At 39.2% G+C, this 22,258-nt stretch overlaps 1 protein-coding gene across 1 annotated transcript in view; it reads right to left on the bottom strand.

The window, feature by feature from the left end:
• Window positions 1-264: 264 nt before the first annotated feature.
• LPGAT1 (lysophosphatidylglycerol acyltransferase 1) overlaps window positions 265-22,258 on the bottom strand; it is a 63,580-nt gene continuing 41,586 nt past the window's right edge. Inside the window, 3 exon segments of the mRNA XM_009079927.1 lie at window positions 265-1,540; window positions 5,733-5,839; window positions 15,973-16,099. Of these exon segments, the coding sequence (XP_009078175.1) occupies window positions 1,389-1,540; window positions 5,733-5,839; window positions 15,973-16,099 (386 nt within the window). The 3' untranslated portion in view covers window positions 265-1,388.

Consider the following 22,258-nt stretch of genomic DNA (forward strand, 5'->3'; position numbering starts at 1 on the left):
ACAATGCCAACCAGACCTGCCAGAAGTAAGGCTGTACATCACAGACATCCTTTCAAAAGTATCCTGTGCTACACATCTGAAAGTGTCTTCTGTTCCCATTTGCCCTTCAGTTCAACTCATCCTTCTTCCAGTAAGGTTTTAGCACAGCAGTCAGCTAATTAATACTGCCCTCCATGTAGTTATTCAGAATAATTACCATCTTTTCTTTTTTCAGTAGTGTCTTCCTATAGATTTATGATAGCAATTATACCTATTTTTTTTCTCTTTAAGAAACTAGTTTTTCTTCTATTACTTCTTAGCAAAACATTAAGATGGTTGGCATTCAATTATTTGACTCTCCCACAAGTATATTTAGCGCTGTTGCAACTAGCGGGGAGAAAAAGGCCTCTATAAACCACTCCAAGGTCACCTTGGTTGGACTGCAGTATACAAAATAGAAAGGTGGCTAAAAATCCCCAGCAGCACCAGCAGACCTTCAGAAACACCTAGAATCACTCTGGCTTCCAACACGTGACAAATAAAGCTCTCCTCTATTCCCTAAGTCTTACGTCTTTCCTTCACTGTTTTTTCACCTTTTAAAAGTGCATTTTCAAAACTGATGATGACCGTTGAGATGCATTCCGAACAAAAAGGGAAATTTAACCAAGTGACTTTATATTTTCCAAGTTTCCTCACATAACACTAGGTACTGGTAGCGCACGGAATTCGGATTGCTGATGGTCAGACCACAGCAGGGATGGGCTGATTCATCACATATGGACAGCTTTTAATCACACTATGATGCGGCAATGCCTTTTGGAGGACCAATTGCTCACAAAACAGACCTGACACTGGATCTTATTTGGGTCTTGGTTTTAGATCAATGTGTCTAGTACAACAACTGCTGACTGCGTAGCCACAAAGATACAGCCACCAGCTCTGTCGAGTATCTTTGACTCCAGCACAATGAGCTGCAATAAAGTACAAGTTGTGCAAATGAGGAATCTCTACCACACCAATGCTGTACACACTACTGAAGAGACAAGTTGCTGAATTTTCTGAGCTCTAACTACAATGCCAAGAAATACTTGTGGTGACAAAGCTTTCTTGTCACAGACATTCTTCTACGGTGGTTGTACGATTGCACCTTTTGTCCAAATGCTGAATTTGCTTAAGTGTGGGTGAGAGTATACATTTTTAAAAATACAGACAATTCTTAAAATAATACATCATCAGGTCACTATGTTACTGATCTTCACTTTTAGTGGAGTTCAAAATTTCCCCAGAGAGGTAAAAGTCCGTCCAGTATTTTCCTTTACTCTTGAATATTCACATTTGCACATACAACATGATACTCATTTGCAAGAGCCTGGATTCCCATAGTGTCCTCAGGTCCCATTCCACTTATTTTAAAATAGGCAATGATACAAATACTGAAAGATGCAGTACCACATACCACCTGACAAAAACGCAAGGGATTGTATGCCGACTAGCCACAGGTTACTGAGGGTCATCTCCCGAGAAATAGCTTTTGTCTGACCCTGCGGCGGAGGAAAAGCTCCTACAAGAGAGAAGAAAACACACTGAATGCTTCTGCACAGGAATGATAGCCTTAATTCACAATTCTTTACCACCACGGCTTGTCCCAGCAAGGCTGCCCATAAATGATTAATTCTTACTCCTGTACTGTGCTGTTAGACTTGTGAAAGGTTCTCTGTGGGTTATCGCTTATCTTCAAGTAAAGTTAAAAAATCCCAAACCCAAACCCTCAATTACTAAGAACAAATTTCATTGCCTTATGAACTGTAAGTATAAACTTCAAAGTATTCCCTAGAAGCAGCTGTCCTCATCGTACGTAACCCTTGCAGGGAGATCTGACTGTCAACTACATTTTCTATGTTATTTTTGAAGCTCTATTAATACCTGTGTCACGAAACTGAATGGATTCCATATGAAACTTTACAGCTGCTTGGTGATGATTTTGTATACTGTGAAGAAGTAACACACATACATTCTTGAGGCTCATCTTGAAAATGTCAACACAAACACTTTTTTTTTTAAACAAATTTCCACGTGTTGTTTGAACATCCATTGGCCAGACATACAGACTAAGGAAGCATTGTAATTTGTTGTGGAGTTTTCCAGAAAGATTTTACTTAAATTCTTGCTTAGATGGAAAGACTGGCAAGAGATACAGCTGATGATAAAGAAAAAAAATTTTTTTTCCCATATTTTGACTTTTTCTGACTTGCAACACTAAATTGTGTCTGAATGCATCAGAGCTTTATGACCATAAGCAAACTGTTTGCATATATTTACATCAGCATATTAAATCATTTGCATTACATTTGACTGAGATGCATGAAGCCTAGATGATATGAACCACTTTTGTTGTTGTTAATCCTGAACAGTGGATATAAACACTCTCAACATACCAGAGAAAGTGATGTACTTGCTGCAGCATTATGGAGTCTCAACTTCTCACAGAAGAACATGAAATTAATGATTCAAAGAGTAAAGATACAGCAGAGTCAATTTTTAATCTTAGAAACCACACAATTTGGGCAATTAGATACCATCAGCAGCTTATCTCTATACTTCACATTTGCAATCACTGGAGGAACTGCAATCAAGCATTTAAGACAAAGCTTTTCTTCCTGCATGAATGCTTTTAAATTAAAAAAAGCCTGACTAAAAATCCCCTTGATGAGCCCCATCCTCCTCTCATAGATATGTATTTTCACACATGGGCAGATTTGCCACATCATTTATTCCCCAGTAGTTCTCGTGGCTAAGCTCCTATTTGTCCACTCTATGCTACATTTGTTCTTCCATTTGCTTTTCTCTACAAACACGGATCTCTGGTTTAAATAATTTCCTTCCTCCTTGGTACATACAGATAGCAACTGCCTCTTCCCACTCTCCCAAGCCAACCTGTATCTTTGATCCTTCACTTTCCCAGCTGAGACAAGCCAATTACTTTAGTTGTCCTCCACAGAAACAACTCCTCCTTTCCCTTTATCATCTTAGCATCTCTTATCTGTCCCTCTTCCCAGTTCAATTCATATTTCCCAAATGAGGATGATGGACCTGTATGCAGAATTTCCAGGTGAGGTTTCAGATTTGGTACAATGAGGAGAATTTCCATAGTACTGGTGAAAACCCTTTCCTGATGCCCTGTTTGCTTCCTTAGTCACCTCACACCAGTTGGCTTATGGGCACAGTGAACGAGGAGCACCATGACTTCGGTATACAATTCTTCATTTCCAACCACTCCTAGTTTATAGCTGTTTCTTTTTTTCTTAATTAGTCCCCTAGTGCTTTTGCCCTGCTAAATGTAATCTCACTTGTGTTACTGTGATGTTCCAGGTTATCCTCCTGAAGTCTTCAGAGAAATCATGAACTTGACAATACAGTTTTCCATTGGCTGCTAACATAAGAAGAGTCTTTCTGCTACTTAAACCTACAGATATTAACTGTAAATGGTTTTAATTTCATAACCAAAATGTGTAAAATGCACCTGTAAGGAATTATGGGAGTTTCATACATTTAGGCAGATACCTTTTCTTGTTTCATTTTAAGAGGTCTAATATTACAGGTTTTCCCCAGACAATAAAAGTTCTTAACACTTCAGAATATAGGAAAAAGGTGCTTTAGCCTTTTTTTCTTTTCCTGTCCAAATAAAAATATGTCAAAATAATGCATTCCTACCAGTGATACTGTCAATACAAACTTTTAAAGTTTTATGTAGCATTAAATGTCACTCCAGATTTACGAAGTCAACTTTATGAACTGGAGACACAATCCTAAGCAGTGTGTATTAAAAAAAAACCCAAAAAAATAAAATAAAAAAACCACGTAAAAATGCTGACACAGCCCAAAGTCTTAAAAACACTGCAGCTTGAAACCATGCAGAGCTAGCTCCTGAGCAGCTTCAGGGATTCCCTTCACATTTGGCCTCGGGACTTTTCCATGTTTTTTTTTTAAAACCTGCAGCAGCACTTTTGCAGTAGGCCAAAAAGAGCAATGCAAGTTCTCAGCTGGCATAAATGGCAGTAACTTTAAATTATGCTAATTTATGCCTAATAAGGTCCTGTGTCATAGCATTTATATTTAAAACATGTCTTATTAATTCATACTGATTACACTGGCAAATTATAGCCAATTATCCTATTTTGGAAGTGCATTTCAATGAATAAATCTGATTATGTTCATTATACTCTCTGAAAATCTGGACTAGTTAGATTTTCTGGGTATGACTTATTTCAATGGAATTTATGAAATAATGTCTCAATAACAAGAATTCTTTACATCCCATTTGCTACACTTCTGGTTTTAAAGAGATTCACAAAGTTATTTGCCTAATAAAGTCGAATATATGCATTTGGATACAATTTATATAGCAGGGTCTAACTTTTGCCATCAGTGATGGCTGAATGACAGAAGTATTTCATGAAACAAAATACAACTCTGGGTTGGTAAAGAATTAATCTTTTTAAACACTTCAATTGATAAATTAAGTACTCAAAATTGAATTAAAGCAGCCTTTGCAATAAATCATCTAATAGAAGCAGTGTCTTTGGTTAACATAGTTACCCTGGAATACTAAACTCAGTTGAGAGACTGAACACTTTCCCCCATCAACAACTGTGATACTTGCTAATGAAGAGATTATTTTTCTTTAGAAACAAATTACATTATTTCAACTGGAGTCTTCCTACTCAGTCTGTTGTACAGATTTCCTTTTGTGCACATCAAAATAAAATTCAAATTTCTCTCCCTGGACTTTTTTATTATTATGATTTCCTCTCTTTTGTATCCTGAACAGATTCCCCCCAAATCTCCCCTCTCTGGAGTGCAGAGGACATACTTCAGTATCAACTGGATGAAAAAAGAAGAGACTTGAAAAAACGTCTCCAGCCACAGCTTCAAAGTATTTACCTGATAGTTTGAATCATGTTTGCCAGTATCCCCTCAGTAATGTTATTAATGCCCCAAGTTTATTTAAATTCCTCTGATCCATTAACTTCCAAAGCATATGATGACAGAAATGATCCTTGCCTCAAAGAGGTCAGTACTGGCAGCACAGGGCTGCAGGTCAAGGCTCCAGACCTTGTGATGCAATTCTCACAGATCCTTCCAGTCACAGCATCTTTCCATTTAACAGGAAACAGAAGAGGACTACGGGTTTGGATTAGACCTGCAGACAATTTTGATCAGTTTTCTCTAACAGTACAAAGTTCCAGAGGAATGTACTAAATAGCCACAGTAAGCAGATAAAATAACTTGCCTCACAGAAGTGTCTTATTTAATCCCTTTTACTCAAGAACTTGGTCATTTTGAACCCTGAAGGTCTTATATCCCCTCCAAACTTAACCTAAGCTCTGAATATATTTACTACGCTTGTAAATGCTCACTACCTCTTTGCATCTTGCTCAATTATTCCACCCCATGAAATCCCAAGGCAGCAAATTTCACAGCTGAACTGTATGCTACTGCAGAAAAAGAGGATTTTCTTAGATCTGTTTTTGAATGTGACAGCTTCCAAACACTACCCTAATTCTAATGTTACCCAGGTAATGTACCTTTCCTAGATCACTTTTTAATCATAATTCTTTGCCACATAAAAAGCAGTAATAATTTTGTCTCTTGTATTCATATGAAAAATGCTTAGACATTCTTGAACCATTTGGAGATCCTTGTAAGAAAAGCCATTAGCAAAGCACAATCTCTTAGCTAGATATCATCCTTACCTGTTTCATAGAAATGTGTCAAGAGATCCTCCTTTTCAACGAATCGTTGATAAAGCCAGTCTGTGAGAGCTTCAGGATCTGCAGGTACATCTTTAACTGGAAAAATCCTAGCAAAGAAGCAAGCATAAATTAAATCTAGGAAATGTATTTTGTATGTGAAGAACAACGCTTCTGCCTCAGCCCACCACAGAACACAGAAAACTTCTGTGCATATCCAACTGCATAGTTTATGCTCTCTCCAATTTGCAGATCACATAGGTACTAAGGATACAAAACTGGAATACTCCAGGTTACCATCCAGATGCACACAGAAGACACAGGCATTAAGCTTCTATCAAAGCTGTACTACAGTTTTTCATTAAAGCTAATAACTTGCTGAGTTGTGCTAAAAGAGAATAGCACCACACTGTATTATTATCCCTAAAAAAAAAAGCAAACCAAGGAGCAATGAAGTTCATGCACTGAAAGAAATAAGACTGACCAAGTTCATCAGCAGTTTTGAAGAAACATTTCAACAGACAGAAGCTGAGAATGACATCAAGTACCAACAGGTCTTTCATATCCCAGAAAACATGTCCTGTGTGCTTTTCAAAGGATGCCAGCATCTTTGTCAGGAAATTCTAAGGCAGGTTTTAGACTGAAAACTGACCATGTAAGTGTACTCAGATATTTCTGCCCTGTTTTACAAACACCAACAAAAGAATTAGCAATGTTTTGGTACTTCTATGCTGAATACTGGGTCTGCTTAGGAAAACAGATAGCCAAGGCAGAATTCACTAAGATAGACACACACTGAAACCACCAAATAACCCACCATACCGCATGGGATTATTTTTTTCAAAACAAAATTTCAAGTCTTACAGTAACTGTGAAATCTTCTTAGCAGACCCTAAGTGCCTTTTGATGCATACAAGAACTTCTATATCATCCATGTTTCACTGGGAGGCCAATGCAGAAGAGATCTGTGTACCAGGCTAGCCTGAAAAATTAATGCTCTAAAATGCAAGACCTTTACTTTATGTTTCTCTTTTCAGGTGAGCTCCCATTTAGCCTGTCAACTGTGCTCATGAATGGATTTTCATTTCATTTTCAACACAAGTCTTGACTGATTATACTGAAAGGAATCTGAAGTAACACCACAGCCATGTGGGCAGTCTCTGAACAGATAGGGGAATGTCAGACTACTGAAACAAGATGCTTCTGAAGAATGCTTTTGTTGCTGTTACAGTTTCCAACATCTTTGCTTGTTTTGTTGCCAAGTCACTTGTTTCTCTTAATTTCAGTTTGATGCATGGAAAAATAAGCTAAGTGGGGGAGAAAAGCAGCAAAGCATTGCTCTAATGAGTGAATTAAAAATAACAGTGCCTTGGTATACAGCGATAACTTCAATATAAGGAGATGAACAACTTTATTTACCAACTATGGTATCAACATGAACTCAGCTATTTCTGTAGCCTTTGTAGCAATTCTGCCTACATCTTTCTCACACCATGGAGTTCTCTACACTCCAGTAAAGCCAGTCTCAGTAATAAAGAATTAGCAACTGTTGTCTCAGATAAAACAGTTTGAAGAAAAGTCTTTGGCCAAAGACAAATGTTCTGAAGTGGTGATTCAGTAAACAGCTCAAGTGTTCAGCCTGTATATTAAGGACAGAGACAGGCAATAAAGACCTATTTTATCTTGAAGCCTGGATGTTATACAGCAGGTTAAAATTAAACCATGCAGATGCAAGTAAAAAACACACCCACAGAGAAAGGACAATTTTTGTTGAATGTATAACACTAAGAGAGACTTACTCTGTGTCCCCAAACACAACTCCACTGCCAAGCACTATTTTTACTCTCTTCTGCCTATCTGCTGTGAAGAGATAAAAAGGCTCAGCAACTGAATATTGTGTTTCACAGTATATTTTTGAAGGACAGATGCTTGCTTACGCAAGTTTTAAGATGGTTTAGAACTAAGAGAATGTGTGGGCTCAGGACAGAAGTCTAGGGTTACCCTGGCTTCATATGCAGTCTCCATTGTAAACTGCAGATATTTTTCACCTCTCCATTACCTAATGGGTAACAACTCTACAGTTCAATCACCTGGTTAAGCCTGGTATTTTGCCAAGAACAGACCTTCCAGTCTGAAAACATTATCACACGATCTTACAAGATGCCCATTAGAAACCATCTAGGAACTGGCATTGTAGTGGAGTAGCAAAGTAGCACAGGTGATACCAATATTGAGAGCCTAGAGGAATGCAGCACACCACTGTCCTGCTTGAAGCCATCCAGGCTCTTGTGCAAATCAGTAATAATACCACAATACTTGAATCTCTACATACACAGCTGCTTAAGAGCTTAAGAAGCAATCACCGTTACACCCAGTTTGAATGAACAGTGGTGGAGTAGAAACCAACTGGTTTTCCAATAATGCTACACTGGCTGCCACAATTTAGCAACGGTAAGTGCTAGTGTATTTAGAAGCATTTTCAAATGTATTTTTAGATTATCCAGAGTTATTTTTACCAGCAGAACATTCTTGCTAATGACTAAGCTAAATTAGAGATTAAATATTTTAAAAAGACTCTGGAAACAAGCCTTTTCTGTATTAGATAAGGTGAAGCTAAACCCCCCCCTGTATTTATACCAACCATACTGCTAAAATCATTGCTCTCTGCCCGTCAGATGGCTCAGCTGGCATCTGTGCTTTAAAGAACACCCTCTTTAAGGAGATTGGGTTCAGGAAAGGTAATGAGCAAGTCTACTGTTACAAAACTCTTACACAGATGATCCAAAACAATGGCAGAAAGCCATTGCTCTGGCTGGAGCAGGGTCATCTCCAGCCACTGGCTGTGACATCTGCCAGATCTAGTATAAAAAGATGCAGGAAACGGTTTCTTCTTTTCAACCAGATATGTATACAGGTGTCAATGTGGTCAGTGCATGAGCATCACCTTGTCTCTACTCCACCTTTGGTTATGCAGCATCAGGAACGTCATTAAAAGCAAACAGTTTGCTGATCTCCTCAGGAAAACAAAAATATTATCGCACAGAACTGCCCAGACAAGGAACAATGTCAACATGTAATATCTAAAGCTTCTAGATTCTCTTGGGTGCTTGAATCTTTGTAGTTTTTGGACAGAAGTAACCTCACAGTGCATGAAAATCAGCATCTTTGTTCCTGGTGCGGCAAAGAGAGAACTTAATAGCACTGGATAAGACAACTTGACCAGAAAATTCAAGCGAAATAAAAACAGCTTTGCTATCATTGGGCAAAGTGGGGAAAGGGCTAAACTTAAGTAAAAGCAGCATCAGCACAGGCTGCACCCTGAGAAGTTAAAAGTGGTGGTGGAAGCAAAGATGTACTCCAATGGGAACCTGCAAAGCTGTTTACCTACCTGCAGCTGCAGGGTGAAAACAGCTGCAGGACACTCCACATACCCGAGGGATGGCAATTTTCTTAAACCACTACATAAATGTGTATCTGTGTCTCAAGACAGAATATATTAGCACAAATGACAGTCCAGGAAAGAAGAAAGGATTTTAATATAAGAAGAGATGCAGCTGTGAAAGACATGCTGGCATACATAAGACCTAGCTACTGATAGGCCATTTCTCAAAAGATACCAAATGATTTTTAGAAATATGGCATTTTCAGAAACACTTAATCTCTTTTTAGTGGTCCTTATTAGAGAAACAACTTCTGATTCTGTATTAAAATTCTAAAGTTCATAGATACCACTTGAAGTATTAATTGCCTTTTAGCACCTGTCTTACCCTGGATTCAAGTTCTTTATAACCCACTACTCTTTCTAAATCACAGTATTATTTGCTATTTTAATGATTCTAATAAATTCAGGACAATGGAGACTGTTGGTAGATCTCAGGCATGACCCAAAATAAGTTACTTGCGTAAAAAAGCGTAATAAAATATACTGCCAAATGGGCTGCCATTCATAGCCATTCCTGCAAAGCTCATTCAGCAACCACGAGGCATTTCATGTTATTTATAGCTCGGAGCCTAGTTTATTTCAATAAATCTGTATCAATGTAGACACGAAAGAAGAACTTCCTCAGTAGCTGAAAGCTTGTTTCAAAAGTGGCACAGTACAAAAACTGGTACAAAGAAGAAAGGTGACAGAGTACTCATCCACATTATGGCACAAAGACAGCTGAGCTAGCTGGAAATAGCGTGGCACTTCCACACAGCACAAACACAGCCAACCTCTGAGTCAGAGGTGACTTCAGCTGGCTCTGATGTCAGGACTACACCACAATTGCTGCCACATAGTGCAAAAGTGGGATGTGGTCATCTGAGGGCATCACCCAGTGGGAAGCTAATGCAAAAAACCCACAATTCTGTGCCATTCCTGGCTGAGGGGATGCTAAGCGTCGAACACACACCATACCCAGGGTTTTTTCAGTTTTTAACTCTTGGGTTTTGGCAACAGAACTGCAGCACGTGGGAAATCCTACTGCTGGAGAAACTTGGAGACCTGCTGAGAAACACCAAGCCAGTTAGAATAAAGAAGTGCCCGGTGTAAGAAGTAGAGAAATAAACTGCATACTCAGCTCACAGTGGGTAAATGCTGGGAGTTGAGAATAGTAGCCAGTATGTGGTCTTGCTACATGGACACCAAACCACTCAGCTTATTTCTGCTGAGTGTAACTGCAGCAAGTCTGGACATATGATCAACACACATCACAAAATGACCCAAGCATAAAGCTAAACCGTTTGAGAAGAGGAAATAAACCTTTCCAACAGCCAGGACAAGGCAGGTCTCATCGTGAGGCCTCTAGTTAGAGATGCCATGCACCTTCCAGCCCTTTATTTGGTGCTCACTGCTTTAACAGACGGATTGAAATAAATCCCACTGACATTTGACCTGGAGGAAGCTTGTTAGATATTTGAGTATTACGTTTCAGAGAGCAAACCCAGTTGTGCAGCACTTTCCAGTAAGTTTTGAGACAAAGTCAAAAAACTATTCAATAGTTAGATGGGTAAAGTTGTCACACCTTTGTGTTTTGAAAATTCAAACTCAGTAATTTTTCTTTTTTTCTAGGTTTCTTTTGACATCCTGAGGAAAAGCAGGCCACAGCTTAGCCTCATTATGAACTTATGAAAAACATGTCATTTGTACTGAAAACTGAAGTTTGAAAAGCAAGGTTCAACTCATTAATAAAACTGAGCTTTCAAACAACAAAATAAAGATTATTGGATTAAAGTGATCTATCTCTGCCATTTCCATCAGCTAGAAAAGCATCCAAAAATGGTAACATAAGGCTGCTTGCTGTGTCCTCGACACTCCTCTGTTGCTCCCGAAGTAGGATGAAAAAGAAATAATCGTGCAGTAAAGGCACAGCCTATGAGAAAAGCAAATCACTAGATCTGAAAGCCTGTAAGGCAGAAGGAGACAGGCTGTGATCAAGAGGCACAGCAGAAGGGACTGACTGAGCCACCAGAACAAAAGCAGCTCTGCAGTCTCTTCTGCTCCAGTTTGAGTGGGACAAAAAGTGTTCCTTTTTTTCCCCCACTGGTATCATACATCAATACCTTGCTCTGGACTACACTAAAAGGGAATAAGCATGTTTAAATCCCAATTCTCCTTTCATACAGTAGAGGTGGCACCTGGACAAAACTTTTCCTTACATTTTCCAAAGGGGTGCATGGTTTTTTTCCTATAACTCAATTAAAAGAAATGATAGATGAGAAACTAGTGTGCACACACAGACTCATGCAGAACTTTCTTTCTTCCCAGTTATTTAAAAATTACCCTTAAAATTATTTTAAATGTAATCTCCCAAGACATTCCAAATTACAAAAGAATGAGCAAAATTTTATTGCACTAAATGCAGGGAAAGGGGGGAATAGCAACAACCCAGACACACTCGATAATTGACATCCATGTCAAATGCAAAAAAAGGGTAACACACCTCTGACAGTTCTCAGGTTTTCAAAGATTAAGTACACTTTACCTTGGATTTTCCTTTGTTAATTGAGTTTGTTTCTAGGTGTTAAAGATATGCACCAACTTCACAAGGGGCATCTCAGGGCTCAGCACAGCACAGGCCTTTTCAGACCTCAGTTTTAACCCTTGCCTAGACTGTTAAAGGGTAGTTAACACCCAATTGTTATCAAAATTAAGAACTCCTGAGGAGCCACCTTGAATTAGTGGCCTGCAGAATAAATGCTGGCATTCCCCCACTGACAGCCCCAAGTAGTCTAATGGCTCTCTTACACCAATATTTTGATCTCCACACAGAAGATGACCTTAAAGAAGTAGTTTAGGCTTTCTGGTCAAGCCTGACAGCTATGCAGATGTAGTGCATCATCCCCAGCCCTCTGCTTGACCAACTCTCGGAGAGCAACACTGTACAGAAACTTCTCAGGACACTTTTCAGGTAGTTGTGCATTTCCAAATGGAAGTACCAGGGATGAGAGGAAGGAGGTTAACGTGGCAAGGATCAGCTAGCTGGTGACAAAGTACAGCTGTTGGTAGCAGGCACTGCTTAATCAGCATAAAGGGGTTTGGTGTTTTTCCAGCACTGTTCCTGATTAAAGTCTGACAGAAACAGGCTTGAGACATCACTGCATTTTTGGACAAGTGAGGACACATGCAAAGCTCCTGTTTTCCACTGATCATACCTGTGATTTCAAATAAGCCCTAAGAAATTGGTATCATCCCACTGGACTTCAATTAGCCATCTTCCCAATCTTGGAGAAGATTCAGTAAAATGACAGCAGAGCTGTAAGGTTTACTTTAACACCAGAAATCCTTCAGGGGAGAGGATTGTTTCCTACTCTTACCTATCCATCACCCCCAGTTTCCCAGGCACATATTCTGTCTTCACAGGTTCTCAGTAGTACCAACAACTCTGTTCAAATCATCAGTACATCATTTGAAGTTGTCAGAAACCTGTAGGTGCCCAACACATTACAGCATTTTGCTAATAAAAAAAAAAAAACAAAAACCAACCCCTAATGAGTAAAGACATGTGATCTGGGAAAAAAAAAAATAAAATCAGGTGCTGTAATGCCCTGAAGAGACTCCAACAGGAAAATTTCTGCATAAGCAATAGAAAAAGATGATGCAACATGAATAAATTCATGTACACACACTGTTCAGTCACTCTCTGCTAATCCTGCCATGGATAAATATATCCTTTACGTAAAACTGAAAAATATTTTTAAAGCCACATAAAAATATCTAAAAATAAATGTTATTGTCGAAAACACTGAAGGTGAAAATTTGTCATATTATTTTCAAACTACAGCTCCAATTCCAGACACATTGAAAGGTCTTAGCATATCATAGGTGGATGGTATGCTAAATATGGAAAAAAAGGATATAAAAGCAGTATGACTTTTTCATTACAAAATTATTCTAGATAGTCAAGGAAAAAAGTTGCATAAGGATCTGACCATAGTGGTAGGTGAAATTAAATACCAGTAAATGCAAGGCAATGAACACTGGGGAAGGAAAAAGCACCAGCAGCTACACATACACTTCTACAGCTTCTCAGATTAGCTACTACTACTCTGCTAAGCGATCCTGAAATCACTGTGGGGGATTCAGGATGTCAGTCAACTCACAAACTAGTTATCAGCAGAACTAGAAAAGGCGCAGACAAAAGTAACAAGATAATCAGGGAAAGGGTTTTGTGTAAGGAGGCACCAAATTGATGAAAATTCATTGGGTTGGAAGCAGGACAGGGACAGCTAAGGCAGGGTATGAGCAATCTCTGTAAAATCACAGGCCACAGAAAGCATTACTGAGGAACAACTCATCCACTACTGGCAAGACATGGCAAACAGGGCACTCCCTCTGAAGGCATCAGGTGGAGAATTTAACACGATCAAAAAGGAAGTGGTTCTGGCTGCCACCCTCATGAACAGTTACATGTGTGCCACGGGAAACTGTAGAACTCTAAGCAAGTTAAAAATAGCATTGGACAAGTTCACGAAGGCCAGGTCCATCAGCACCTACCAAAAGGGCACTCCAGATGTGCCACCTGCTCCGAACACAGTACAGCCACTGTGCATTTACACACAGATGGATCGTGCACGGCCTGTATTGCTGCTGTTGCCCACTGTCAGGGTCAGGGCACTTTGTTAAACGCATCTTTAAGAACTGCTACCCTGCATCCAACTAAAGCCCTTACTGTTGAGAGGGCATTACCTAAACTTGATGTGCCAACTTAAGAACTACCAGGACTGGAAAGTTAGCCAAAGGTCCAGTTAAAACCAAGACATTTGGTTCTCGTTTCATAGAATCATAGAATCAACCGGTTTGGAAAAGGCCTCCAAGATCATCAAGTCCAACCCTACTGTGGTTACTAGACCATGGCACCAAGTGCCACATCCAGTCTCACCCTGAAAACCTCCAGGGATGGTGAATCCACCGCTTCCCTGGGCAGCCCATTCCAATGTCTGATTACTCTCTCTGTAAAAAATCTCTTCCTAATATCCAACCTAAACCTCCCCTGGCAGAGCTTGAGTCTGTGCCCTCTTGTCCTGCTGTTGGTTGCCTGGGAGAAGAGACCAACCCCCAACTGACTCCAACCTCCTTTCAGGGAGTTGTAGAGGGCGATAAGGTCTCCCCTGAGCCTCCTCTCCTCCAGGCTGAACAACCCCAGCTCCCTCAGCCTCTCCTCATGGCACTTGTGCTCAAGTCCCTTCACCAGCCTCATTGCTCTTCTCTGGACCTGCTCCAACACTTCAATATCCTTCCTGAACTGAGGGGCCCAGAACTCCACACAGTACTCTAGGTGTGGCCTCGCCAGTGCTGAGTACAGGGGCAGAATCACCTCCCTGGTCCTGCTGACCACACTGTTCCTGATCCAGGCCAGGATGCCATTGGCATTACCATTCAGAGCTATCACACCCAGCACTCAGCCTTCAGAGGCATTAGTTTCTATATGGGCAATACTTCAGATGTTTTTACAAGGTCAGTCATAACAACTGGAGGTATTTAAAAAAAAAAAAGAAAAAAATCAAACAGAGAGGCTTGGCCCTATTTAAATCAGTCATTTAGATCCTCTGGAAGAAAATGACAAACCTACACCTAAGAATAAACAATTTCCAATATTTTTCTTATAATTTCAGTACTACAAGAACTTTAACATTCAAGTTCAATGCAAGGAAGGTTGCATCATATTTATGCTTGAGCTCAAAACCAGCTTTGAATGTACATTTAGAAGCAAGAAGTTAATTCAACTTAAGATAACTTTCTCTTGTTTTTAAAGAAAGTATTTTTGGAAATACTCCTTAGTAGAACCCTAAATACATTCAACTTGCAATTATCCCAGAGATCTGAGAGAGTACTAAGGTGACCTGAATAATACACAATAGGTAAAATGGTATCTTATATAAATTAGGGTGTAAGTATGTTCACCTTCAGAAAAACTTGGAAGGCAACTTTCTATAAAAAGTAAGGACAGATCTAAACACGGCTGTGGAAAGGAGCTCCAGTGAGCAGCCTGTACTCTGCATCACACAACACTGACACAGCAGTGATGCTGGAGGTCACTCCCACATAAAGTGCCACCCAGGGTATCCACACAAGGATACTTGAATGCTTACTGTAGAAGTCTAAAAGCTTCCCAAATCAAAGACAAAATAATGCAATTTTGGGATAAAACACAACAAATTATTTCGCATAGGAAAAGTGCTAAAATTATTCTGGAGATTTCAGACTTGCAATTAACTGCAAACCAAAAGCAAAATGCAACTTCTCTCTCCATCAGTTTAAGTCTTGAAGAACTGCTGAGGTGAAAAGTTTTAATTGTCTCCCATCATAGGTGTCAATGAGAGTTGCTACTTTTTCCACGGTGTTGCACTGCTCAACTATGAAGAGTAAGCTTTAGGTGAAAAAACAGTTTGTCACAAAGTTAGATAAAATAATCTCGCAGGAAACCTGTTATTTAATAACTGCTATTTTTAATCTATTGTCATTAATAAAAGATAAAATTAAAAAAAAACAAAGCAAGTTGAGTTTATGAGCACCTAAACACTGAAGTGGAAAAGATGACCTACTCTTCAAATATATCCCTCATAACTCTATTCAGCCACAGGACATTAGTCCAAAACTTAAATGACTGTACTAAGATATGGAATAGTCACTTAAGAAAAACCCCCTGGATTGTGTTTAGATAATATGAGTTGCCCATGTGTGTGAGACACATAAAAACTCCCAATCCATTGCTACTGATTTCCCATATCCTGAAACATGATGTTACTGACTTGTTCCTACCTGTAATGCACGTGTGTAACCGTTGGCTGTCGGTAGCCAAGAATCCAAGTTTGGATGTCTATAGGTTCACCTTTGGGATATGCAATGGTTGTATCTATCACCCACTGGAGGCCTTTTGATTTGCACTCTAGGAACAAAAAGAAAAGTGGTATTAAAAGTAATCAGACAGTGCATGTCACTTATTTGAGCGTTACTCACTTTTTATATTACTTCATGAGGTACAAATAAAATAAGACTGTCAAAAATCAAATCCAGATTTCATTCCAGAGCACAGAAATACTCTTACAAACCTCGATGAGACCTAGACTTCACTTTCATAGTTATTTCTGTTGTTCATACATACTGCAGTGCACAGAATAGAACCAGTTCACTCATGGGGTATAAGTTCACTCACATGAGATGTTGGCCCCAACAAAGTTAGGTGCTTCCCCCCCATTCACTAAGAGGAAAAATTAAAAAATAAACATCCAAGCTTCTTGGTCTGCACTTCAAGCACATTTATACCTGAGTTACAGCTGACTGATGGAACAGCAGCAGATCCTTCAAAGGTTCTTAAAAATCTGAGTTACAGGATAAAGAGGAAATATATCACTTTGTGTATTCAGGATAAGAAAGAAAGGAATAGAAGACAGTCAGTTTTCACAATGTAGGGGACACTACACCCACCAAGGTCCCAGGAAGAACTGGTACCAGTACATGACCATATGCTGCTCAGCATATTTAGAAACTGAAAAAAGGATCAAAGAGTGTGAAAATATTTGCTGTAAAGATTATTCAGGAGAGTCAAATTTAAATCTGAATATAGGTTACTACCAGCAATAGACCAGGTCATATACCAACCTCACCATGACCCCTCTCTGGCATGTCTTCAATTCACAGGTTTGCAAAGAGGGAGAGCAGCAGATCTGTAAAGCAAACCAGGAAGGAGGGGCACATTGCCAAGATGGCACTTAGAGTTTAGCTTGTCAATTTGTATCTATTCTGGAGCTGCCTTGTATTTGAGTATCATGTATCATGTTATGTTCAGGCAAGTAGAGCAATGTGCTCACTTAATGCTTGATACACTAATATAGCAATACGCTTACATCACACTCAGCAGTATCTTTAAGCATTAAAAAAGCTGGCTATCAAAACCAGCCACCCATTGGCAAAAGCATGTCAGAGATGTTAGCTTTTAGTACAAAGTACAAGACTCTTCAAGCCTGCAGCTGAGATAGCTATGAAATAAATATAACAGAGGTTGACGAGAGAACATGTACAGAGATTGACTGTTCACCATCTTTCTCAACACAAGAATAGACATATTCAAAATTAAACCAAAAGCAAGAGTTTTCAAAGCAAACAGAAATTATTCTTTGTGCAGAGGGGAATAAAACTGTGGGGAATCCCTTCCTAAGGGATGTTAGAGATGCCAAGAGTTGGGTTCAAGAGGGAAGTCAACAAGTATACAGAAGAAATCCATTGTAAGGTTAACTAACTGGATAGAAAGTCCTACCTGGCCCAGGAAACCTACCACACAGGAAACAGTCAGAAGCTAGGACAGCATGTGGGAGAAGTATGATGCATGTTTGCTGTGTGCATGCTCTTCCTCTGAAAACAACTTGGTGTCACAGACAAGATGTTGGGCTAGACAGATGTTTAGTCTTGCCCAGAGTCACCGCTCTAATTTTACAGAAGACCTACCACACACACACAAAGAAAACTACCACACACAGTCTGAGGAGCACTCTAAAAGCCACAGTTATTAACTCCAACTAGAGCATACATGCAAGGACTGACTCACAAGTTTCTACCTGCATTTCATTTCATTTGTGATTAATTTACTTAAGTGCCAAAAGAGAATTGCAACAACACTATTGCCTATATTTATCAATTCTTTTAACAAGTCATGGTGTCTACTCAACAGCAGAGTTGCACTGCTGTGCTACCAATGCACAGGCACTGCCTGTGTAAGGCTAGACAGCATTTCCTAAAACATAGGTTATGAGCTACTAGTAGCATGAAATGTGCTATTCCAGAATTTGACCATGGGCAAGTTACATAGGTCAAGCTGAAACACTCAGTGTCACCTTTGGAAATACAGTATTTTAAACCCTGTCAGACACATGGAATGAGAACACAAGGACCCATCAGAGACTCCAAGCTTGGCAGCATCATGACAGAGTGCTTGTTGAGTCTCTCTTACGAAAAGCACCAACTACAGAGTTCATTTTAAAACTAGCAACGAATTAGAGAAAAGCCAATATGAAATTAATAGTGAATCCACAGAAGTATTTATTTAGAAATAGATTTCACAACAAAGCCATTTGATTTATTATTTTCCCAATGTGGAATAAAGGCAAGTAAATTGCCTAAGTGAGTAAGCAACAAAGATCATTAATTGCAATTAAAAAGTATCAGATGAATATGTGCACATTATCTTATTATTTACAGTTAAGTGTTTTAAAATAATTTATTAAATATTTAGCTAGTATTTAAAGCTGTTCTTTCAGTGGATAATGGTTTGAACTTCATTATGGGAAGACTCCTGCAGTCCTCTGCTGTGCTGATTTTGTACCTTCTGCTTTAGTGGAGCAGAGCTGCTGCAACACATTCCTCATACCAGCTCCAAACTCACCTCCAACCCTTTTCAGGATAGGGTGGGGAGAAAGAACTCTGACAGACTACCAGGAGCCCCAGGTGAGAAAAGAAAATCAGAAATTCTGAAGGTAGCATCAGCCTCTGTAGACCCTCCTTTAAAGCAAGCAGGTCTTAGTGCAGCTATCTCCACGTGCAATTACCAGGATGTGCTATCAAATCACAGCCACAGGCATATTTGTGCATGCTCTGGTTTAAAATAAGCCTTACATAATCAGCCGAGATCTCAGACTGCCAAAAAAACCCCTAAGTCACCAAGGATTTAAGAAAATTAATTTTGAAATAAATCTTGTAGTCCTTTCTGGGTGGTTACACTGTGCTGCGCCCTTGCTCATGAGCATATTTATTTTAAAGCCAGGAAGCTCCAACAGATCCTGAAACTGATAAAGACACAGACAACTGCACACGACACAAAGGGCTACGACCTCAGTATCTCAAAGGCTGCTGCTTTCAGGCTTAAGCAGACCTTTGAACAAGGATAAACACTATTATTTTTTTAAGTTGAGTCCATTAACAGGAGCTCAAAACGGGAAGATTGCTGCATTTGTTGCAATATGGTCTGGTGTTTGTAGCTGAAAAAACGGGGAGTTGTATATACCTGTTCAAGACCTCCTCTTGCCAAGTCTGGCTTTGTCAACCCAGCCAGAGATGTTTCTGATAGCCAAACTCTTGAACCTTTCTACCTACCATTAAAAGACTTGCTGAAAGATTGAGCAGCCTGACTGGCAGAGACTTCAGCAGAAGAAACTACTGCAGAGTCCATATTTAAAACTGATCTCTCCCAGCACTAGTTTTTCTCCTGTGGCCACTTTCAGCACCGGTGGAGAACTCTGGTTTTTCAAACAGCTTCAAAAGGGTAGCAGTCTGATTCTGTTTAAATAGCACATACATGTTCAAAGCAGGCCCACAGGTACCTGCCCTGCACAATTGCATCCAAGCCACATAGTAATAATATACCTTAGTACGAGTGGTACATATTTGCCTTATGAGCGTTAAGACAAGACCAAACAGCCACATTACAGTAGTTTTCTGGCCTAGACAAAAAACAAAAAAAACCCAAATATATTTAAACAGTTTCCTAACTTGTTTGTGCTTTGTTTGCGTATTTTTTTAAAATCACCAGCAGAGTGATTTAAAAACACCACCATTCATAACTATTTTCTTCCTTATTTTTGTTCTAGCTGTGGATTCAGTGATATTAAGTTACTTCATATTTACTTAAGAAGGAACTTATCATCAATGTCTTCAAGATACATGTGTCATCCTCTATGGTTCTCTCACAGCAGATACTTGACTGCCTACAATCACAAATTTATTGTGGTTCAGAGCTTCTCTTCATCCCCTCTATGTCCTTCCTGGGGTCAACTAATGCTCAAACCCAGATTAGACTATGTGCAGGACTCCTCAAACCTGCAAGCAGACCGTCAGTGTTTACCACTGAGAAAAAGAACAAGTTAAAAAGACAGAGCAGAAAATATAAAGGTGATATACTAATGTTTGGTGCAACACTGCCAGACTGCATCCAGAGTGCAAAAGAATGCACCAGCCCGGCGTGAACCTGAGCACTGCAGCTTGCACTTGGAAAAGAAAACATTTACCAGCATTCACTAGTATTCAGGTGTGGTTTCCTGAACACTTACATCATTGTGAATGCAAAAAAAGAGGCTGGTGCCTACTCCTGTAAAGCAGTCTGTTCTTTTAACTCGTCCTTGTTCTCTACTTTGTCCTTGTGTGATCAACTGGATCACTGATCTCAGAAATAACATTTTTCTCCAAAGATTAACTCTCAGGCTGAACATCTTACTCATCATTCCAAGATCGTGCCATAACAAATCACCTGGAACAAAACAAGAAGCCCTTTTCCCAGGACTAAAAGAAAACAGAAAAGCTTTCTCACATATTATTCAAGTCACATTTCTCATCTAACGGTGAAACAAAGTTTGATTAAAAAAAAGAAATCAATTATGAAGTTGAGCGTCCAGCTCTGCAGAAGGGAAAATTGAATTTCTCTGAGAAAAGGCATCAGAACTCAATGTGCTGTGCTGCATTTGAAAACAGTAAGATAAGATTTCAATATGGCTCTAACCAAGCTCATAGCAACCTCTTATCAGACAAAAAAAATTGCTGCATGGTAAAATAAAACAGAATTTTAAAAAAAACATACTAGAGCAAGGCTGATCAAAGTAAGCTCTGGAATGTCAATCTTCAGTGAACAATTGCTCCAAACTCCTTTTAATTGCCAGACGTTTAGCATTTAGAACATTTTGCTAGTTCTAAACCTCACAAGGTCAGTTCTTACCAGCTGAAGAAACACTACGTTTGCAATCATGTCAGATTTCTGCTGAAGAACATTTAAAAAACCAAACCCACACATTACCCCTGCGAACACAGACCTTGGGCCCTACAGGGTTAAGGTGACGATAGCTATTCATCAAGTATTTTTATGTTGCCCATATTTTTAAACTGCATTACAGCCTTTTTCTGGAATGTGGGTGCTGACAGCTGTTTGGGGGGCACTGCACATCTGCCCAGAGTGATGCTTTCATCAGACACCAGAATTAACTTATACTCTCTTTTCAGAGACAGACACCACTTAGCTACATGCTCTGTACTATTTAGCTTCAGGAGCAGTCACATCATCAAGGGACAGTACTACCCTTCTTGGTTTTCCATCCTTCTGTTTACTTGGGAATAAAATTGTATACTTTTGTTAAAACAAACAAGAGTTTCAAAAGGCAGCAAAAGCAACAAGTGTTTTAGTAATTTAATTTAGTATTTACCAGCAAGAAGTTAAAATTCACCCCGATGAAAATTAGCACTCTGGACTTTAAGTATGAAAGAAAACTGTTCTGAGGAGGAAATCAAGACAATAGAGGCTGTTTGCCTTGGAAAAACAACTGAAAAAGAACTGATCAGTTAAGGTACAAGAAACATCAAATAGTGTTAATCATCTAGCTCAGGAACATTTGTTCTTCCTGTGACTTTATAGAGGAAGAATCTGGTAATAAACTATGTGAAATTCGTAACTAGTACAAAAAAAATTGAAAAGGGGATTGGATACTAAGATAATTCAGACTAATGAATTTTTGGGGAGGCTACAGAACATCGCAGAAACCTCAACATAAACCCACCTTTACCAAAGGGATGAAAGAAAACAGATTAGAGACGTTCTAGAAGGGCAAATGATGCACCATTGAGTCACAATTAGCCCAATTTTTAAACTACTACTTGAAGGCCACGACTTCAGCAAGATGTGACATGTGAAAGCAAGCTGGGCTGAGGAGCTGGGGGTTGGCATGATGAAATGACTGTACCCAGCTTGGCTTGTACCAAATTCTAGTGCAGCTTATCAATATATTAAGAATGAACCATCTTTTATTATAATTGCTTCTGTCATCCCTTCTTTCACAGTATTATTCACCATTACAGCTAAGGAAGTAGAATGGTATAAAATTTACAATGGTATAAAGTTGGGGCTTTTTTTTTACAATTAATTAAGTACTAATAAAATGACAGCAGTCCAGAACATCACAACCATGTATCATGACTCATTGTAACACAACTACCCAGGACACTCAACAGGGAGGGGACATAACTTTTGATGAGGAGGAGTTACTTTTGATCTATAAACCAATTTAACTAAAATCAG

The sequence above is a fragment of the Acanthisitta chloris genome, unplaced genomic scaffold (assembly GCF_000695815.1).
Source record: "Acanthisitta chloris isolate BGI_N310 unplaced genomic scaffold, ASM69581v1 scaffold25078, whole genome shotgun sequence".
In the NCBI taxonomy this organism is placed as follows: Eukaryota; Metazoa; Chordata; class Aves; order Passeriformes; family Acanthisittidae; genus Acanthisitta; species Acanthisitta chloris.